Genomic DNA, 19,254 nt, shown 5'->3' with positions numbered 1-19,254 from the left:
ATGCGTTATTCCAGCACTATTGTTGTGAAAACTATTTTGTCTTCATTGAATTGCAGTTTCTGGGCTCTCCATTTCTTTCACCAATACCACAGTGTCCCGATTATTTTAGCTTTATAAAATGTTCACCTAGTATAGAGGAAAAAAACATTCAAGCAGTGGAATAACTATGGTGCTATTTTACAGAGTGGGACACCATATCCTTGGTCACTTATCTTCTTTACCCAAAGTAACAAGGATTTTAACAGCCAGTCAGCCCTCTTTTCTATAACTCTTCATGCAGTTCTGTTGTTTCTCACTGAGTTCTTGGCTAGCATGTAAAACACGTGAGGGCATATGAACTACCTGAATATATTTGTCTGGAGTTTTGGCATTGAACTCTTCAACTTCCAGGTCTACCAGTGAATGCTGTTCACACAGTCTCTTGGCTGTTTCATATACACCTTTCACTACCTTCGCCACATTACAGGTGAGATTCATACTTCCTATGTGTTTCGGATGAGCAGGATTAGTATTACCACCAAACAGTGTTTGGTGGTTAATAAGCATGTGGAAAGAGATGCAGTTGGTATAAAACTAATCCAGAAAATACTGGATGTCACTCCCAATGAAATTACCAAACCCATACTTTTCCTTATATTCAGTCACTCCATGTACCATTATAGGAACCACATCATTGTTTCTATTTTTGACTTTCATCAAGACTTGTAAAAAGTTATCCGAGACCCATGGATCCTCAAAACTCTTGTTTTCATGTTTTGAAAGTTCAAGAAAGTTGTACATATTCCAACTTTTATCCAGTTTCATTGAAGGCCAGTTATCTATCAGAAGATTGACTTCTCATTACGCTAGCCAGTTATGCATGAAGCTCCTTTTGTGGAAACATATATGATGTTTCTCACACCATGTTTCCCCCAAAGTCCAGCAACTGCTTGATAGAGAGCAGTGACAGCAAGATGCCCAAATAGCACTTGATCTACTTGGGTACCAGGTGCTTCAGCAGGTACCAGAAGAGTCATATCCTTGCTGAGGTGGTGTATAAATCCACCTGAATGAAGGCCTAGGTGGACCTGAGAGCTTGTGCAGCTAGCTGTTTGGGTCAGGCATATTCTTCATGAGTGCACCCTGGTTTCAGCCTCGGTCTCAGTCTTGGCTTGTGGGTGCAACTGCTGCAGCAGCTCCCAGGCTGAGTTCATCATCCACAGCTCCCCCAGATCCCACACGTGCTTTCACTTTTCACTCATCTGTGCTTTTATATTTAAAGTGGGTTTCTTAGAATTAACATGTAGTTCAGTCTTGATTTTTACATCTGATCTGGAAATCTGACTTTTAGTTGGTATTTTTAGACCATTTATATTTAGTGTAATTGTTGGTATAGTTGTACTGAAATCTACCATCAGGTTGTTTTTGATTTGCTCTATCTCTTCTGTTTTACTTTTCTCTTTTTGTCTTCATTCATATTAATTAGTTTTATGATTCCATTTTTTTCCACTATTGATGTATTATTTATGTTTTAAAATGTTCTTAGTGTTGGCCCTAGGATTTACACTATATATTTTAGTTAATCACAGTTTACTTTCAGATAATATTATACCACTTCACGTGAAGTACATAATATGCTTTTTACCAAGCCATAATTGTTCTCAAAGAAAAATTATTATCTAACATTATTATCTGGATTCATTGCTGTGGCATAAGATCACTTCATAATTCCTTTTCCTTATTGTATTACCAAAATGTTTGTAGGAAGAACATGGGAAACCTTATCCATAAATGCAATCAAAATAATTGGGAAATGAAAGGTAATTGTTGTTGGTAATGTTCATATAGTCTTAGATTTCACCGACATGACATACTAAAGAATAGTTGCTTATTTGCCTTTTGTTTTCAGATATTGCGGCTGTAGAAGAATGGTTAGTAAGGATTACGTTACAGCACGGATTAAATACTTATACTACTGAAGGAACACTATTGGATAGTGTTCGAGGTAAATGCCAACAGATAAAAGTAAAATGGGATTATAATTTTCTCTCAACAAACCTTATAAGCTACTATATGCCCGACTCTGTGCTAAGTACTGGAGATAAATAAGAGCTGATCGTGAACCTTGAGGGGCTCACAATTTGATGAGGCAAACCAAGAATTGTGGGTGATTGTTAATGGAGGTCTGCTATAGAAATATGAAAAATATTTGTTTTTCTTTAGCCACATTGTGGGGCATAATAAACAATGGCTTTATAAAGTTTGTTTTTGCATCTTTTATGGAGATGTTATAGAAGATACTGTTTATTGCATCACAGTTTTCTTTATGAGGACCATCAGCAAAAATTCTTGTTCAGTCACAGTGAGAAGAGCATTTGTATTTTGTCATGAAAAATTGGTTGTTTTAAAGTTATCAACACTGGGTAATATAACTAACTAAGCTTCTCTTTTCCAGTTGTCTGATTTATAGCCCAATTTTTGAATCATCTACAGCACTATAGTATAAAAAACGTTTTTTAATCTCCTCAGTCCTGGATCTTATATTTATCTTCACTTTTCTCACCTTCCTTTTTACTTTTAATCTTTTACTTCCACTTTGATATAGTGCTGTGTAGACTCCAGAGTAAAAATAAATATTATGTTTTATGGAAAGAATCACCTGGGTAACTTTTAGGGAAGTAATGATATCTCGACACCATCATACACCAATTAAAATCTGATCCGTATAAATGAGGCCAGGCAGCTGTAGTTAAATATAAGTCTTTCCAGGTGAACCTGATGTACAGAGGATCGAGAACTGGTCTGGAGAAAAAGACACATGTGCCAAGAGACACATTCAAATCTATGTAATGCAGCATTGTTTAGAAAAAGAGAAAACAGAAAACAACATAAATGTCCACCAACAGGAGAAAAGACAAAGGCATGTTATGGTATTCTGTTAAAATAAAGGAAATAGACCCATATATACCATCAAGAACAGAACTCAAAAACATTGAGTGAAAAATCAAGTTTCAGAGTAGAAGAGCATTTATTGAAAGTTCAGAAAATGCATAAAGCAATGCTATCTACTGTTCATGGGTATGTATATATTGTAGTAAAGATACGAAACCATGGGCTAGAAATATACCCAGCAATTTCATGATAATGGTCGCATGCAGGGAAAATTTGGGAATGGGACTGCGGAGGGGAGCCGAGGTGTCTTCAATCATGTCTATTTTATTTTATTTCTTTAACCAAAATTATCCTATCTGAAACAAAAATGATAAAATGTTAGCCTTTCCTATTTTTTCATAGTATCCAAAATTTTTTTAAAAAGTTAATTATTCAATTGTTGTTGCAAGCTTTTGAGACTCTGGTATTTTGATGTCCTGTGCTACTTTGAAGTACTAAAATAACATTATAAAATTTTCAATTTTTAAAAACAATGTGAATTATTTACAAATCAAGATGTATTCAGAATATCATATACTGCGTTAAAATTTTAATGTACACTTATTTAGAATGTACGGAGCTACTGTGGCAGCAAGGAGCTTCCCAAATTAGTAGTTCTTAAAGGTTCCAAAGGTAGCAATGAGATTCATCTGTTAGAAGAACTGAAAGGCAAGCAGTGTTGTAGAAGTACAGTAAACGACAGGCAGACTGGTGTATGATGAGCTTGGAGAGGCTGGCAGAGATCATGGTAAAAGTGTGGATTTTATTCTACTTAAGGCCGCTGGAGTGTTTTGAGCAGGAGAGTGATAAATTCTGATTTATGCTTCATAAAAAGATCACTTTGACTCCTTGCTGTGTAGAGAATTGACTCTTGGGGAAGGATGGCCAGAATGGAATACAGGAAATTGGTTAGCAGCTGTTGCCATAGTCCGTCCGCTGAAGAGATACTCTGGACGTCCTTGGGCGGTGCAGGAGCAGTGCAGGTGATGAGAAGTGCACATCTTCAGGATGTGTTTGGAAGTAGAGCTGATAGGACTTCCTGGTGGACTTGGCGGGTGAGGGAAACACGTATCAAGGATGAATCTTAGATTTCTTACCTGGGCAATCAAGTGGATGATGGTATCATTTACTGAAATGCTGAAGACATGGGGAGAAAACAGTGGGGAGTGTCAATCAAGGTTAAGATTAGGTTAACAGTTGCAAATCTTTATTCACTACTGACTCAGAGATATTTCAAAATGTCCCTACTTCTAAATCTCTGGTCCATACCCCAGACTAGTTCACCAGTCACCTTCATGTTTGTCACTTTCCTGTCTCCCTTTTAGCTTCTCAGTGGCAGTTAAGATTTTTAATCACTCCCTCCTTCTTAAAACATTTAAAATACAACATCTGACTTGAAGGAGATTGTACATAAGAGGTGCTTTCAATTCAATGCAGTCACGTCCCAGATGCAAGTTCAAATCTCCTTGTCCTCTAAGATTTGGTTATTAATTGCCTGCACACACATGCAACGCCCTGGAAAGTCAGCTGCCTTGCCCCAAATTTCTTTAACTTTTAGAGCAGATTAGTTTGGTTATAATTTGTGTCTCTTTCTTTTCTTGTCTGTCCCTACACTGTATTAACCCAGATGGAAATCTAGCTCCTTTCCTGGCTTTGCACAAAGTGAAAAATATGTCACATACGGTTTTTGGTTTTGTAGCAGATTTTATGAAAAGTTTGGGGAGATGTAGGAATTTACATAAACAGCTAAAGAATTGATTACTAGCTATCTCTGTTCCTTAAAGTCCTTTAACTATTTTTGAAATTCAGACAGTGGTATTCTATCAAATTTCCCTGGCTTACTTTTGGTACTCTCTTTTCTCATTTTTTTCAGAAGAAAAGAAATCCTCCCATCTTCTTATGCATTAAAGTTTGACTTTATCCAGCCCAATCCTTCACATAGCCAAGAATAGATGGCTGGGTTGAAGATGTCTGACCTCTGATTGGCTTTTCCTGTTAGTTCTACTCCCACTCCTTTATATCTTCCAGAAATCCCTCTAAGTGTCTTGGCCACTAATGATAACTTTCCCTGTTCTCCGCTGTTATTCTGGATTTATTTTCATTATTATCTACTGCTGTTTAGATGGGATTGGGGGAAGAGAACAGAAAGTAAATGTGTGGACTCTTGAGGCAGAAGTTGTGCTCTAAATTATAAATCTGCATAGCCTGTGATCTAGTAATTCCATTTCTAGGGGTAGATCCTGTGGCCAATTATATTTTCCAAAGATGGCGAAAGCAGTATATTCCATCCCACACGCTCTTCTGCAGTGTGACCTTGCCAGCCCCCATCAAGGACAATTAGGCTTCATTCCTCCTACTCTGGAAAACAGAATTGACCTATTTTTAACCCATGGAGAGTGAAGTAATACCCCCTTTGGAACACTGGAATAGTTCCTTTAAAACCCTCAATGGAAAGCAGTCATGTTCCATTTTCATGAGTACTGCCACAATTTAAACACCGAAACTTGATTTCCACAGAACCAATTCTTCAGTGGAATCTTGGGACTAAAATGACAAAAAACATCGTCAGTAAATTATATCCATATGTGATAGATCTAAAAGTGACAAAATGCCCCTGCGCCAATGATGTGGCATTACTTGGCTTCCTTTTGAATTCGACACTTGATGGTAAGTGTAATGGCTCTCTGGAATGTTGGACATGGCGTTTTGTGTTTTATAAGTGCCATTTAACTGGTCGTACATGCTAAATGCATAGACATAATGAAGTAAAAATGTTTCCTAAAAATACCTAAGAATTTACTTGTTGTCACTTCACCTTGTCTACTTACAAGTATGATGCACTATTTTTTTCTTTGTGACTTTTTGTCATGTTAATAGTGGCGTTAGTGTCTTTCCTAATTTCCTTGATCCTCTGCCCTCCACTAATAAATACATTACTTTCTCCCAGAGATTATTCATTATGATTCTAACCTGTACATGTATTTGTACATGGCTGTTCCTGCCACGTATAAATAGGTACTGTGGTTCTAAGATATCACAGTATTTATTTTGTCCGTGTTTCCCCATTGCTACTGTAATGTATAAAATCATCCTGATTTGATCAGTCACCACCAGAAACCTAAGCCTCCTGGGTCACCTATGGTGACCCTAACCCACAAACTGTTCTGACTTCCGTTCATTTCACCCAAACTTCTGTCCTCCATCCACCCAGTCCTCTCATTAGAAAGTGTGCTCTGTCATCAGCAAACTCCCCATACTATTTATCTTTTCTCTGAATGGCCCCTTCACTTCCCTTCCCTAGAGAGTAACCTGGCCACTCCCAGTTAACATTCTTTCCCCTGCAGCCCGCTCACGTGTCACATGTCTCAGAGCCCAAGGGCAGGGTTATCGTCCTGGCTCCTTAGGACTACTTCTTAACTTAGTCCTGTCTTCTCCTTCAAAATGCCCGGCTCCTTTGAACTCAGACTTTGTCTTCTTGATGGCCAGCCTACAGTGACCTTTCCATCACTCTCACTCACGCACTGAGGAGTTTAGGCCCTGGACCCCTGCCTGCTTCTCCACCATTTTTGTTACCGTTTTCGGTGACTTCCTCTTCCATGTGGACGAGCCATGCAGCACTCAGTTTCAGGCTTCCTCTCCTGCAATGACCTTTCCCCCATCTTTCTTCATATTCTTGACCTCATTGTCTCTAATGACGTCATTACTACAAGCATCTCATGCCCGGTCCACTGCCTCCTATTCTCTCAGTCTCCGTAGTCCTCACACGCCAACGTTTCTGTGATTCCATTGCAACTTCACTGTGGTTCCCTACCACTTTTTTCACTACCCAGGATTTTCACTTTCTTCTTTTTCCGCCATAATTTTCATAGTCCATCCTTATAAGTCCTTCTCTGACTTCCTTGCCTTTCTCCATCTTCCTTACCTGCACAACCCCAGCTCTGGTTAAAACCACCTCCCCTCCTGTACTGGAATAGCAGGATATTACTAGAAAAAAAAAATGGCTCACTAGTGTCACTTTCAAATTTTACCGAGTTGTGTCCCTGTAAATTCATGACCACAGATCTCAAGTGGGTACTCAGCACCGCCCAGAAATCCTCTGTCTTCCCTGGTATATTTATTTTCCCGTCTTCCCTGGTATATTTATTTTCCCGTCTTCCCTGGTATATTTATTTTCCCACTCTGCAAAATGCCCTTATCACACTTCTTCCCATTCCTCAAACACTCGACATCACCTTTGTTTTCTTTTCACTCTCAGATGCGCTTCTAACACTTGATGTAGGCGATCAGGATCGATCACTTGGAACTCCAACATGGCACCTGCACATCTGCTGTTCCGCTTGCATTTGTGCTCTCATGCTTTGTCCTTTGCCTGTGGCTTTGTGAGAAGTGTCTCCTGCTGTCAAAGACCACCCTGACCCCTTGTGCCATGGATCCCATTCCCCCAGCCATCTGAAGAATCTTGCTCCTTGTATCTATCCTGAAAAATCTCACCTTTCACTCATGTCTGCACGTCCTCCTATCCGATCGGATCATTAGCACAGAAACGTACCCTAACATCCCCCAGCTTAAACAAAATCTTCATTTATCTCACTTTACTTCCATCCTGCATTTCTCTGTTTTCCCTCAAATAAAAATTTCTGGAAAGAGTTTATTGTAGGTAGTGCTACATTTTCCAGCTCCCATTTTGTCTTCATTCCACTACACATGAGACGTGTTCCCACCACTCTACGGAGACGGTTCTTCCCGAGATCACCCATGATCTCCGTATTGCCAGTTCCAGCAGCCAATTCTCTGTCCTGCTTTCCCTGTCAGCCACATTAGGCACAGTTGACCACTCTCTTCTCAAAACATTTATTCTCTTGGCTTTCTTGATACAACCTTCCATTGCATTGGTCTTGCCTCTTGGTCACTTCTTAGTTTTCTAGGTTGGCTTCTTTCAATGTGACCCTAAAATGTTGATGAACCCAGGGCTTTGTCCTTGACACTCCTTCCTTATGTAACTACTTTCTCTCCCTGGCAAACCTAATCCAGTCTCATGGCGGTAATGCCATTTTCAGGCTGATCATTCCCAAACCTACATTTCTGGTGCTGACTGCTCCTTTGACACCAAACTCCTATGTTCAATTGTCTGTTTTACGTTTCCTCTTGACGTCTAATGAGCATCTCCAATGTAACAAGTCTAATCCAGATCTCTTGATACATCCCCCTCTAAAATCTGTTCTTCTCTAGTATTCATTCCTCTTCCCAATTAATATGCAATTACTCAAAACTAAACTCTAGGACACACTCTTGACCTCTCTTAACTCTCATGACATTCCAGGATGGTACTATCCCCAGCATCTATCCCCATGGTGACCACTTCTTACCTCTGCTAAAAATCTTATGTCAAGTCAACATTGTTTTTCCACACGACTAATTGACGCCTCAGAAGTGGCCTCCCTGTTTCTAGTCTTTTCCTGCTATAACTCACTCTCCATACGGCCACCAGAGTGATCTTCTCAGGTGTAAGTCAAATCACATCACTCAGCAACTTTAAACACTCCAGTGGCTTCCCTTTGCCCATTAGGATAAAATCCAAACTCTTCACAACCGTCTATGTCAGCTTCTGTAACCCTAGGATACAATTGTGGCCAGTTGGTCGTAGAGAATGGCCTGTAACTTCGTTTCAGTCTAAAGTATTAACCAGAATGAAGCATTAATTTCCATGCTTGCTCCTCCATTTCCGAACTTTGCTGGAGTCTGGTCACATGATCTCTTCCTGGCCACCTATCCTCACCCCACTTAGAATACAGCCTCCTGCTAACTAGAGTAGAACTATACTTAGTGCTGAGAAAGGCAAGGCTTATCTATAGCTTCCTGGAAAAAGTAGGTAATAACACTTCTTTCCACCTCTTTCCCTACACAGAAAAGAGCTGGGAATTGAAATACCTCCTTTACAACATGACTGATCCTACATTCATCTTTTGGAAACAAAATATATGCAGTAGATTATCAACTGGCTTCAGGGCTCCCACTCCCACTCCACCCCCAAGCCCCAGTAGTTATGACTGTTGACCAGACTTAAAATTAACATTCCATATTTAAAACACAAAAAAAGCTCAACATTCCCAGCTGTGGCCAAGGGAAGGTGGGAGCAGGGAACAAAGTATTTGCAATATGTTCAGTCTTTTTAATAGGTTCTCATGAGGCATTAGGAATTTTTTTCCTATGTTTAAAATCACAAATATTAAAGTAAATTGTATTCCTGATATAGGAACATATTTATGCTTAGAAGGGTACTGTTAGGGAGGAAAAATTCTTCACCTACTTTCTTAGGTTCAGTCTGTGAATTAAACTATCAAAGATTACCAGGAGAAAAGGCATGCAGTTTTTATTAACATTTACATTCATGAGAATTCACAGAAAAGAAGTGAAACTCAAAGAAGTAATTAAACTTGGGAGTTTATATACCACTTTAACAAAGGAAAGGGGTCTGGCTTTAGGGGAAGATAAATTGTGGGGAAGTGACTAGTAAATAAGTGGGGGGACTGGGAAGATAAGTTAGTTTGTAAGGTTTGCTTATACCACCGTGTCTCAATATCGACCCACATCTCTGGTGGGAAGAGTGCTTATCTCTTCCTGTTAGCATGGGGGCACCTTTCTCAAGGGGAAATTTATGCCCTGCTTTTAGGCAGGTAAGGGGAAGACAGAGAATTCTTCTTGTATCTGTTGATTCTTAATTGCCTCCAGCTCAAAATAATCCTTATGCTGGGGTGGCGTATCCTGAAACCCTTCAATATAAAACAAAATACTTAATAATTAAATCAGATGATTAGCTAAAATCCTGTGGTGTAACGTGAAGTTACTTCATTTTTCCAGTGCTTGTGGAAGTGAGATTCAGACTGAGGGGAGTGGAGTTGAGGTGGAGCATAGAATGGGTTTGAAGACCTAAAGACCCAGCATCACAGAAGGGAGTTACTCACTTTGCAAAGTTGTCTGGCCTTGATTTTCCTTTTCTCTCATGGTAGGTGTTTACCTGGGCCTCAGCTTTTCTGGATTTTGGAATTATGATGATACTACGTGGTATAACTTGACAGATATGATCTATTCCCAAATTGGAGAAGGTAATTGTTCTAACGGTGTCTTTATCTTCAATATTTCATTTATATCAACGTTTGATGACTAGTTCACCTTCTCCTTACTTTATAACTCATGGTATGATTTCTTTCTTTAGAACACCGAGAGCTGTCAATGGTGGATATGGTTTTAACAAATCATTTCTTAGTTATCCTCACCTCTTTGGGTCTCTTCATAAGCAGGGATCTTCGTTACCCATCAGCCCCTGTCCTAATGGTATGTAAACTGCTTTGTAATTAATAGTTAACCTTAAATACCTTCTGTGACACAAAGGAGAAACATTAGATACTTGAATTGTGTGTGATATGTCTTAGAATTGAAATGCTTCTTCCTTTTAAAAAATGTAAAAGTATAGCATAGTAACCTCTCCCTTTGCCTTATAGTGTTGAATATATTCTTTAGAAATAGTGCTAGTTTTATTGCTATACAAATTTACAGTAACTTTTAAATATGTACAAGTAGAAAACTATCTATCTTAGTGATATACGTTCCCAAAATATTGTAGGGTCATTTATAAAGCTAAATATAGTATTCTAATGTGACATAAAGTAACTTTTGGGATTGAGCGAAGGGGAATATACATTTTGGTAATGATACATAATATACATGCAATGAAATTCTTAAGCATGTTAATAAATACCTCTCAAAAACTACCCCAACAGAAGTAAGAGTTCTAACAAAGACTTAGGAACAGTAGGAGAAAAGATAAAGGGAAGTATGAAAGGGCAATGGTATTGGCTGAGAAAGAGGTATTTCGTATACATGGTAGTTAGTACCTTACTTCAGGTACACGGATATTCTCAGCCTCACCTCCTTCCTCACTATGTCTGAGAAATACTGTTTGTTACTACGACAACTAATAGATCTGGCCTTCTGTGTGTTTAGCATGTGATTGCTAAAGCAGGGAGTTGAAGAAGCCAGGAACAGTGACTTAGGTTCAAAGTACACAGCGCTGTACACTCTAGGCCCTGACGTAAAGGCTGGCCTGGGCTGGGCAGAAGGAACAGAGAGGCCATAGAGAAACTGATAGGCTGGGGTGTGTCTCCCTAATCCCCAGGGGGTGGCAGACCCAGTGTGTTTCTCCACACTTCTTAACTCCTCTACTCAAGTCCTTAAGGGAAAGCATAAATAAATTCATCAAATGGTGAAACAAGGCAAAGCCTGAGGGGTAATCTCCAGGATATTGTATAAACGACTTAAGCTGGTTCTAGTGTGACACCCCTAACTGCTGCGGTATCAAATAGCATAATTCAAACTGCTGTGTTGTTATGCCTTCTCATAGACAAACAAAAATTAAAGTTTCTGTTTTTCTTTTCCTTCTAGTTTTCAAGGGCAGACTTTTGTGGTTTTGAAAGGGTAAGAAGGTTTAAATTTCCAAGGGTTGGTTAGAAGCTGTTTCCTTGGTGACTTAAGATGAGAGGCAAGACAAGAGCTTCCCATATAGATGATCGCTGTTACTACAATATTATTTACAATTTGAACTTTAAAAATTTATTTCTACCAACCATTAAGCAATGATCTTCTCTTCTGTTTCAAGGACAAATTGCCCCTCCTTGTTTCAAAGGCTGCCCCCACCCCTTCTTTATATGTTTTGTCCAGGATTGTTGTGGGTGTTCAGCTGTAAGTCTGTACAGGGTGCCCTGTTGAAAGGAGAGTAGGGGCTGAAATCTGGCTAATGCTTTCCTTCCATCTGTTCCTGCACAGATCTGTGCCTACCTGGAGAAAGTAACTCTTTCGAATTTGCACCAAAATGCCATACAAGATAGCCACTCCTCTGCTTCTCGCTTTTGGGGGTGGGGGGGGATTTTGTTCCATCAGTTATTTCCTCTCTCTGTGACAAGGTCACGTTTCGTGATTCAGTAGGTCATTTCCACCAACATATAAGAATGCTTTCGTTCAGAAACCACAACAAAAATTTTGAGTATTCCTAGCCTTTTGCCATGTCCCTTCCCCATACAGGCTGTGGGCACACACGTGCATACACAAAAGTGAGATGATTCTTTAACATATAGGGATTTACCTTTAGATAAGAGCTTTTTTATAATCAAAGAAGGATGGTAAGAATGGGATGTATGTGGCTGTTTGGACAGGTAGTTGAAGGAGTTAATACTTGATGGTTTCTTCATGTACTATTTGTTGAGTGCCTTCTAGAGTCCATGCTTGTTTAGACAAGGAAAATTCCATAGTGAACAAGACACGGCCCCTACTCTCACGTAGCTTACTATTCTATTGAGGGGCATGGACCGTTACAGATAAATACATAACATGATTGTAGACAGCACACAGGGCTTACTGAGATTAAAGCAGGTAAGGGACGCAGGGAACGAAGGGAAGGCAATATTATATTTTAAGTATGGTGGTTATAGCAGGCCTCTCCAAGGAGGTGAAATTTAAGCAGAAACTTGAATGACTTGAAGAAATGATTCTGACCAAGCATGTTCAGACAGAGGTAATAGTAAATACAAAGATGCTGCATTGGGAAATTGGCATGAGGAAAAATCTGTTCGTTAGCTGCCAAAATCTGTTTAGTGGAAATAGCAGGGACTTTGGGTTGTTTCTTCAAGGATAAAATTCTAGCTTTTGTGACACTTATAACGGTCAGGTCCTTCGCTACCTTTTTCATCCTTGTCAGGCCTGCCCGTCACCTCAGCCATCTTTTCTAGCTCTTAGCTTCATTCTCAGTAAACAGTTGGTTTTCTCCAATTGTTAGTAAGAATAGCCGCCATGTTAATAAGCAATCAGTTTAGCATTCCCGATAGGAATACGGTATCCCTTTTCCAGTAGTTCCAGCAAGCCGCAGGGCCAGTTCATTGACCTGGCTTGGATCACGTGTTCATTCCTGACCAATCTTTGTGGCTCTGAGTCGGACCTGGGTCATGAGCTCATCCTAAAAATGAGGTCAACCTGATCAGATTAACTTATCCTCAGATATATTGACTGGGCTGTTACCAGTTTGATTCCAGGTAGGAACAAAGCATGAGAAAGAAAAGTCAGGGCCCAATAAAGATTCTTTATTAATGGCCCAGATATTAAAAATGGTAATTATGGTATCCTGCAGACCTGAAGATTTATATAAGAATGCACAAGTTTCATTCAATCTAACACCTTAGCTTGAAGATACCACACCATTCAAATAAATTGTTGTCCATTCTGTTTTAAAAAGCTTTTTTTTGTTTGTTCGTTTAGCTGTTTTATCAACATATAATTCATATAGCATAAAATTCATTCATTTAAGGAGTACAGTTCTTGGCCTGTCGTGTATTCACAGTTGTCCAGCTATCACCACTATCAATTTTAGAATGTTTAAAAGGATTATAATGTACAGATTATATAGATTTTATTACTGACCTATAAAAATGTAAGAAGGTCTCCCTTTCGTTTCACTAATAATTTGAAAGTCAGAATCTTCCTATAACAAAACTATCTCAAGCTCTTGCATATCATTAATATCCAACATACACAATCTCCCTTTCTTGGAAGCTTCTCTCTTATGACCAGTTTTTCAAAACTTGTATTTTTGTGGCTTTGTTCTTACTGCTCCTTGCTGCTATCCGGCTTCTGTGAAGACTCCTTAAGCCTAGCTGCACCTAACGAAGAATAAAAGATAAACATGTGATCCATTTTGACTGTGATGAAAGGTTAATCATTTCTGCTAGCTTCAAAAAGACAGCTCAAAAGACAGTTCAATGTCTTTCATTAACACATGCTAATTTATGTGAAAAAAACTTTTTATTCTTTTTTTGGTCTGTTGTTCAAAAAGCCTATTCTTGTGTATTGTCTTCATTCTACAACCTTTTATTTTATTTGCATATCATGTTTCTCTCTTCATTTGCCTCACATTCCTGAACTATCAAACTTTTGCATTTTAAATGATTTTCCTATTTTAAGCCTTAATTAAGTCCACACATTACCTAAACCAATTAATTAACTATTTATGTATGTATTTTTTTATTTATTTTTTTATTATTTATTTGTGTAGGTTGACTATGTCAAAGGAAAATTGTGGTATAGTGAAAGATGCTTTGCAAACAGAGAACGCTTTGAAGGTAAATTTTAGTTAAAGAAATATTAACAGGCTTTTTTCAGCATCTATAGATGAAATAAAATGACATAAAATAAAAATAGAATAAAATGTAGAGGTAGATTTTGTTCTGTATAAGTTATTGGCCTAAAACTAAGGGGAAAAAATAAATGTAAATCTGAGACAACAGGCATGACCTGATGCAAGGGCAAGGAAACTGATCCGCGTACACTTAAGGGTGTGCTGAGAAATGGAGGTGCCGCTTGTAATTCCCATACCTTTATATTTTATAGTTGACTATGTTACCATCACCTTTGAGAGAAACAGGACCTTAAGTGAGGTATGGCATTGAATATTTTAAAAGGTAAGAAATTTTATCGTCCATGATTTCATGGATTGTTGTTAATCTAAAAAATGGCAGTTCTGGGGCGGCCAGATGGCTAAGTTGGTTAGAGCGCTCACGAGCTCTTACCAACAAGGTTGCTGGTTCCATTCCCGCATGGGATGGTGGGCTGTCCAAGCAACTGGACTTGGAGCTGAGCTGCACCCTCCACAACTAGATTGAGGGATAACAACTTGACTTGGAGCTAATGGGTTCTGGGAAAAACACATTGTTAGCCAATAAAATTAATAAAATAAAATAAAGAAAGAAAGAAAAAAAGGCTGTTCTGCAGACTGAAAGGCTTAACAACGACTCTGCTCCCAGTGTTGTCTCTACTTGGGTTTAATGGTAATTACCTAATTATGTTGAATCTAGACCTACACAGTGGTTCTAGAAAAACAGTCCATGCGGGAAAGGGATGCTTTGCAGTGTCTTCTAGACTCACATCCCCCAGAAGAGAACCACAGACATGAAACATTTACCACTGTTATTTGTAGTCAGTCAGGGCAACCCCAGTGGTTCATTGCTTAAGAGAACTCACTAGAACTTATATGTCAAAAGCGGCATTAATGAATGTCAACTATAATTTAATATATATAGATATATATCAATATATATATGTATATATGTATATATGTGTGTGTATATATATATATATACATATATATATATAAATATATATATATATATATATATATATATATATGTATTCACAAGGAATAGAGACAGTGGAAATGTAACGTCTGTGTGCGATGCCAGAGGGATAGTAGATTGGGGGAAGGGGGTTCTCACTTTGTGAGGGGTATAAATGTCTAGCTATTACATTGTTTTGTACACCTGAAACTAATAATAATAATAATAAAATGCACTATGCACTTAAGTATATCAAAATACCTGAGAAATCTAGCAGTACATTGTTTGCAAAAAAAATAAAAATAAAAAAGAACGGCATTAACTTTTCTCTTTTTGTAGGCAAGCTCTTGTTTTTATAGTAATGAGCCATTTCTTGAATGGTTACCTTGCTTACCTCACATTCCACATGGAATGAAAGCTGGTCTCTTGACTGTCATCACCTTTCTCGTTGACCAAGACCACAGTTGTGGAGTCTACCTCTTAAGTTATCAGGTAGGCCTTACAGCCCGGAGGTGAATGCTGTTGGCATGACAATAATGAAAATTGACTGAAGCAACACTTATTTCAAAATTCATGTGATCTTTGGCAGTAGAGGTTGACAAAATTAGCCACAGCAAAATTATTTATGGTTAAGAATACAGACTAAGATGCTTTAAAGATTTCTTGCCTCTGCTTGTCCTTCAGTTTGATGAAAATGAAGACTATGGTGCTATTTGCATAGTGATTTCTTCTTTGCTTTTCTCCCAGAGAATATAAGCTGAGTTAGGTCTGTGTAAATTTAAGGTTTCGTAAAAGTGGTTACTTTAGAGGAACAAAAACATTAAATTGCCACAGATCTATATTTTCTATTCCAAAGGGTCTCAACACCAGCTGTGAATTCGAAATTTTCTTAGAGCCATTAAAAATATATGTAAGTTCAGCGCTTCCCTTATGGTTCTAGAAGAAAAATTAATTTGTCTCTACCCTCTTAGGTTCAGTAATTGGGGCCCTACAAATTAATCTGGCGGAAGACAGCATAACAGGAGAAAAGAAAACAGTTTATTTTTCTTTCCTTTCAGTTTATTTATGCACAAAGTGCAGATACAGGCGGGTGAAAGTCAGTGATGAGTAACTCAAATAGATGATGAAAATTTGGGGGTTATATACCATCTTAATAGATTAAGGGGGGATGAGAAAGGCACTGAAGGAAAAACAGATGAAAAGATAATGGGTTTACGGAAGAACAAAGAGGAAATAATAAAGTTTATGATCATGTTTGTTTATACAGGTATGAGTGGTCTCTCTGTCTCCTTTGGGATGATAAAACTTCCATGAAGGGGGAATCGGGGTAGGTTTTATTCACATTCTCCCTTCTGGCAGTAGATCTGCCCTGAAGAAGAATTTATGACAGTCTTATTTTCTAGAAGTTGCTTCTTCTAGTCAGATAAGGAAAGGCTTTTTTTCTGCATCTGTTGGATCTCAAATGTCTTCAGCTTAAAATAATCTTTATACCAAAGTGGCATATCTTGGGGTGCATGTTATTGTCCCCTTTAAGGTCATGATCCAATAGAAGTGTGGCCCAAGTCTCCACACTTTTTTAAGTTTGACATGATAGCTATGCGTGTGGACACTGGAGTCTTTCTGCCAAGTTCAATTTTTCTGTTATTTATTATTGAATCTTGGACAAATTATTTAATCTTCCAAACTTCGTATTTGACAGCTGTAAAATGGATGTATATGGTGGGGGAGAAAGTGTAAAGAGATCTCGATGGTTACTAACCCTTCCTGTTCTAGGCTGTGTCAACGCATGTATCCCCATCTAAAAATTGGAAGATAGACTAGTATTATTCATGGAAAAATTCTTATGACTTGCTCATGCTTTATGTGTTTCTAGAAAGAGATCACTGTCGCTATACACATCCTAAGAAATAACAAACCAAGATTAAAACTAAAATATCCATCTTTCACATTTCCTGCATCATTCTCTTCTCCTGTTGGAATGATATTCCATCCCCGAAGCCATTTTCTATATGCTTATGGTAATCAGGTGAGTACACATGAAATTTCACATGCTGGGGTCGCGTGGCTCATTCACTTCCTCTATGCCGCGTGGTTCTACATCAAGTAAAGAACAGTCACTGTGATGATCAGAGAGGTGGAAAGCCCGATGAAGAGAGAATGAGAGGAGAGGAATTAGAGGCAAGGAACGCAAACAAATCTTTTGGAAAGTTTTGCTGAAAAGTGGAGCAATGCAATGGGGCAACGTTGAAGAAGGAAGGGTGGTCAAGAGGGGTATTTTTAAAAAAGATAGGAGGCGTTACGCTGTGTGCTGATGGAAATTATTCAGTAGGAGGGGGAAACTGATGATGCAGGAAAGAGAGAGAGGGGAAACATTTCGGGAGTGATGTTTCTAAATAGGTGAGAGGAGATGAGAGTCATGCCCTGGTGGAGAAATTGTCCTTCGGAGGACAATTATCATACAGTACCAGGAGGGAAGGAAGAGTCTAGGGGTAGGTGACGTAATGGGAGGATGTGGAAATGTATCTCCTATTTTCTCAACAAAAAGTAAAAGTTATTATTTGAGAGTGAGGATGGAGGAAGAATGTTGGGGATTTGAGGGAAGGGAAAACAGAGTGATACAGTTGCGAGGAGAGTGAGCTGACTAAGGGAATGAAGAATGATTGCTTGAGCTTCGTCCTCAGGAATTCAAAGTCTGACCAGTTCGTCATTATTGAATGTTCTTCTCCACATTCAACTGTGGGGGTTCACACGTAATGTAGAAGACAGAGAGTTGTATTTAACCACAGTTGGAATTCTACCAAGGAATTATTAAGAGGTAAAAGAGTATACAGAAGGAAATGCAATAAGACAAAGAAAAAAAGTAAGAAATTAAAGTCACGAATATTAAAAAGTAGCAAACTATTTACTTGTAAATGATATTTGATTGACTATATAGAAAATCTAAAAGATACATACAATTTACTAAAAAGAAACAAAAAAGAAGGAAAAGGAGGAGAAGGAAGAGGAGGAGGAGAATTCTGTTCATTAAAGACATTGTAAGAAGTGAAAATACAAATTGGGAGATGACATGTAACACATTTAACTGACAAAGAATGAAATGTAAGGATATAAAGAATTCCTACAAAGCAACACAAAAAAGACAACCCAATAGCTAAATTGACAAAAAACTGTATTGAAATTACGCTGATGGTAACCACTTTGAGCACCTCTTGTAATTGCAGAAGTCCGACGTGACTTGTATTCATCTTTTGTTATCAGTACATATTGAGTATTACAATTTTAATACACTTTTCCTTTCTTAAAGTTTGTATGCGTTTTTGTTTTTGTTTTTTTTGGCACCCTCTGTATATATGAATGTAAATGTGTGGAGTTTTCAAACTGATTATGGTGGTTGCCTCTGGGAAGAGGTAGAGGAGACCATGATTATATCAGATGAGGTCTAAAAGGAGAATTATTTAGATGGTGGTGAAAGAAATTTCAGCCACACTATAATGTTTTAAATGTAAGAAAAGCCTATTTTCAGATATAACTTGTCATTAAAATTAATTTTTTTAAATTAATTTTTAAAAAGAAATTTAAAAACCAGAAATCTTCATTTGAATAAAACTGAGACTATTAAAAGGTGTACTAAGCAGGATTCATCCAATATAAGATGTGACTTATCTTCAAACAACTCTTTCCAAAAGATGAGGCACTGGAGAAACTTACATACCACGGTAGCGTACATTTGAGTATTTAGAGGGTTCCCAGGACACACCCTTGCAACTGTCAAGGGGCTTTTCCCCACAAAACATGTTTACATACATATTTGCCAGATGCCTAAAACTTGAAGTCTCCTGTCAGGATGGGGTAAACTCTCTCCCCCATATTCAAATGCACACAGTACCTCATCCTTGTAGGGACAAGGGAACCCCATTTGGAAGATGATGAGAATAACTTCGTTATTTTTTTACATTCACCATGCATACTGTGTAGACCTGAGACTACCATATACGCTGTCGTACAAACTCTAGGAGGGAAATGAGAGTGGACCAAGTAAGTGAAGAGTCTGTGTGTGTGTGTGTGTGTGTGTGTGTGTGTGTGTGTGTGTGTGTGTGAGAGAGAGAGAGAGAGAGAGAGAGAGAGAGAGAGAGAGAGAGAGAAATACAGATGTGGGCATATGGGAAAAACCATGCTGCATGAATTTTCTTAC

General features: G+C 38.4%; 1 protein-coding gene and 1 pseudogene across 1 annotated transcript in view; one reads left to right on the top strand and one right to left on the bottom strand.

Moving 5' to 3' along the window:
• Positions 1 to 19,254, top strand: part of CATSPERB (catsper channel auxiliary subunit beta) — a 65,060-nt gene that overhangs the window by 12,995 nt on the left and 32,811 nt on the right. The window contains 9 exon segments of the mRNA XM_074326742.2: positions 1,889 to 1,984; positions 5,428 to 5,577; positions 9,918 to 10,013; positions 10,124 to 10,242; positions 11,350 to 11,382; positions 14,006 to 14,072; positions 14,341 to 14,387; positions 15,402 to 15,554; positions 16,936 to 17,088. Coding sequence (XP_074182843.2) covers positions 1,889 to 1,984; positions 5,428 to 5,577; positions 9,918 to 10,013; positions 10,124 to 10,242; positions 11,350 to 11,382; positions 14,006 to 14,072; positions 14,341 to 14,387; positions 15,402 to 15,554; positions 16,936 to 17,088 — 914 coding nt within the window.
• Positions 149 to 1,012, bottom strand: LOC141570447 (pyruvate dehydrogenase (acetyl-transferring) kinase isozyme 3, mitochondrial pseudogene; annotated as a pseudogene).

The sequence above is a fragment of the Rhinolophus sinicus genome, chromosome 3 (genome assembly GCF_057876585.1).
Source record: "Rhinolophus sinicus isolate RSI-liver-muscle chromosome 3, RSI-T2T, whole genome shotgun sequence".
Classification (NCBI taxonomy): domain Eukaryota; kingdom Metazoa; phylum Chordata; class Mammalia; order Chiroptera; family Rhinolophidae; genus Rhinolophus; species Rhinolophus sinicus.
Note: the sequence above shows the minus strand (reverse complement) of the source record. Positions and strands in the feature narration are given on the sequence as shown.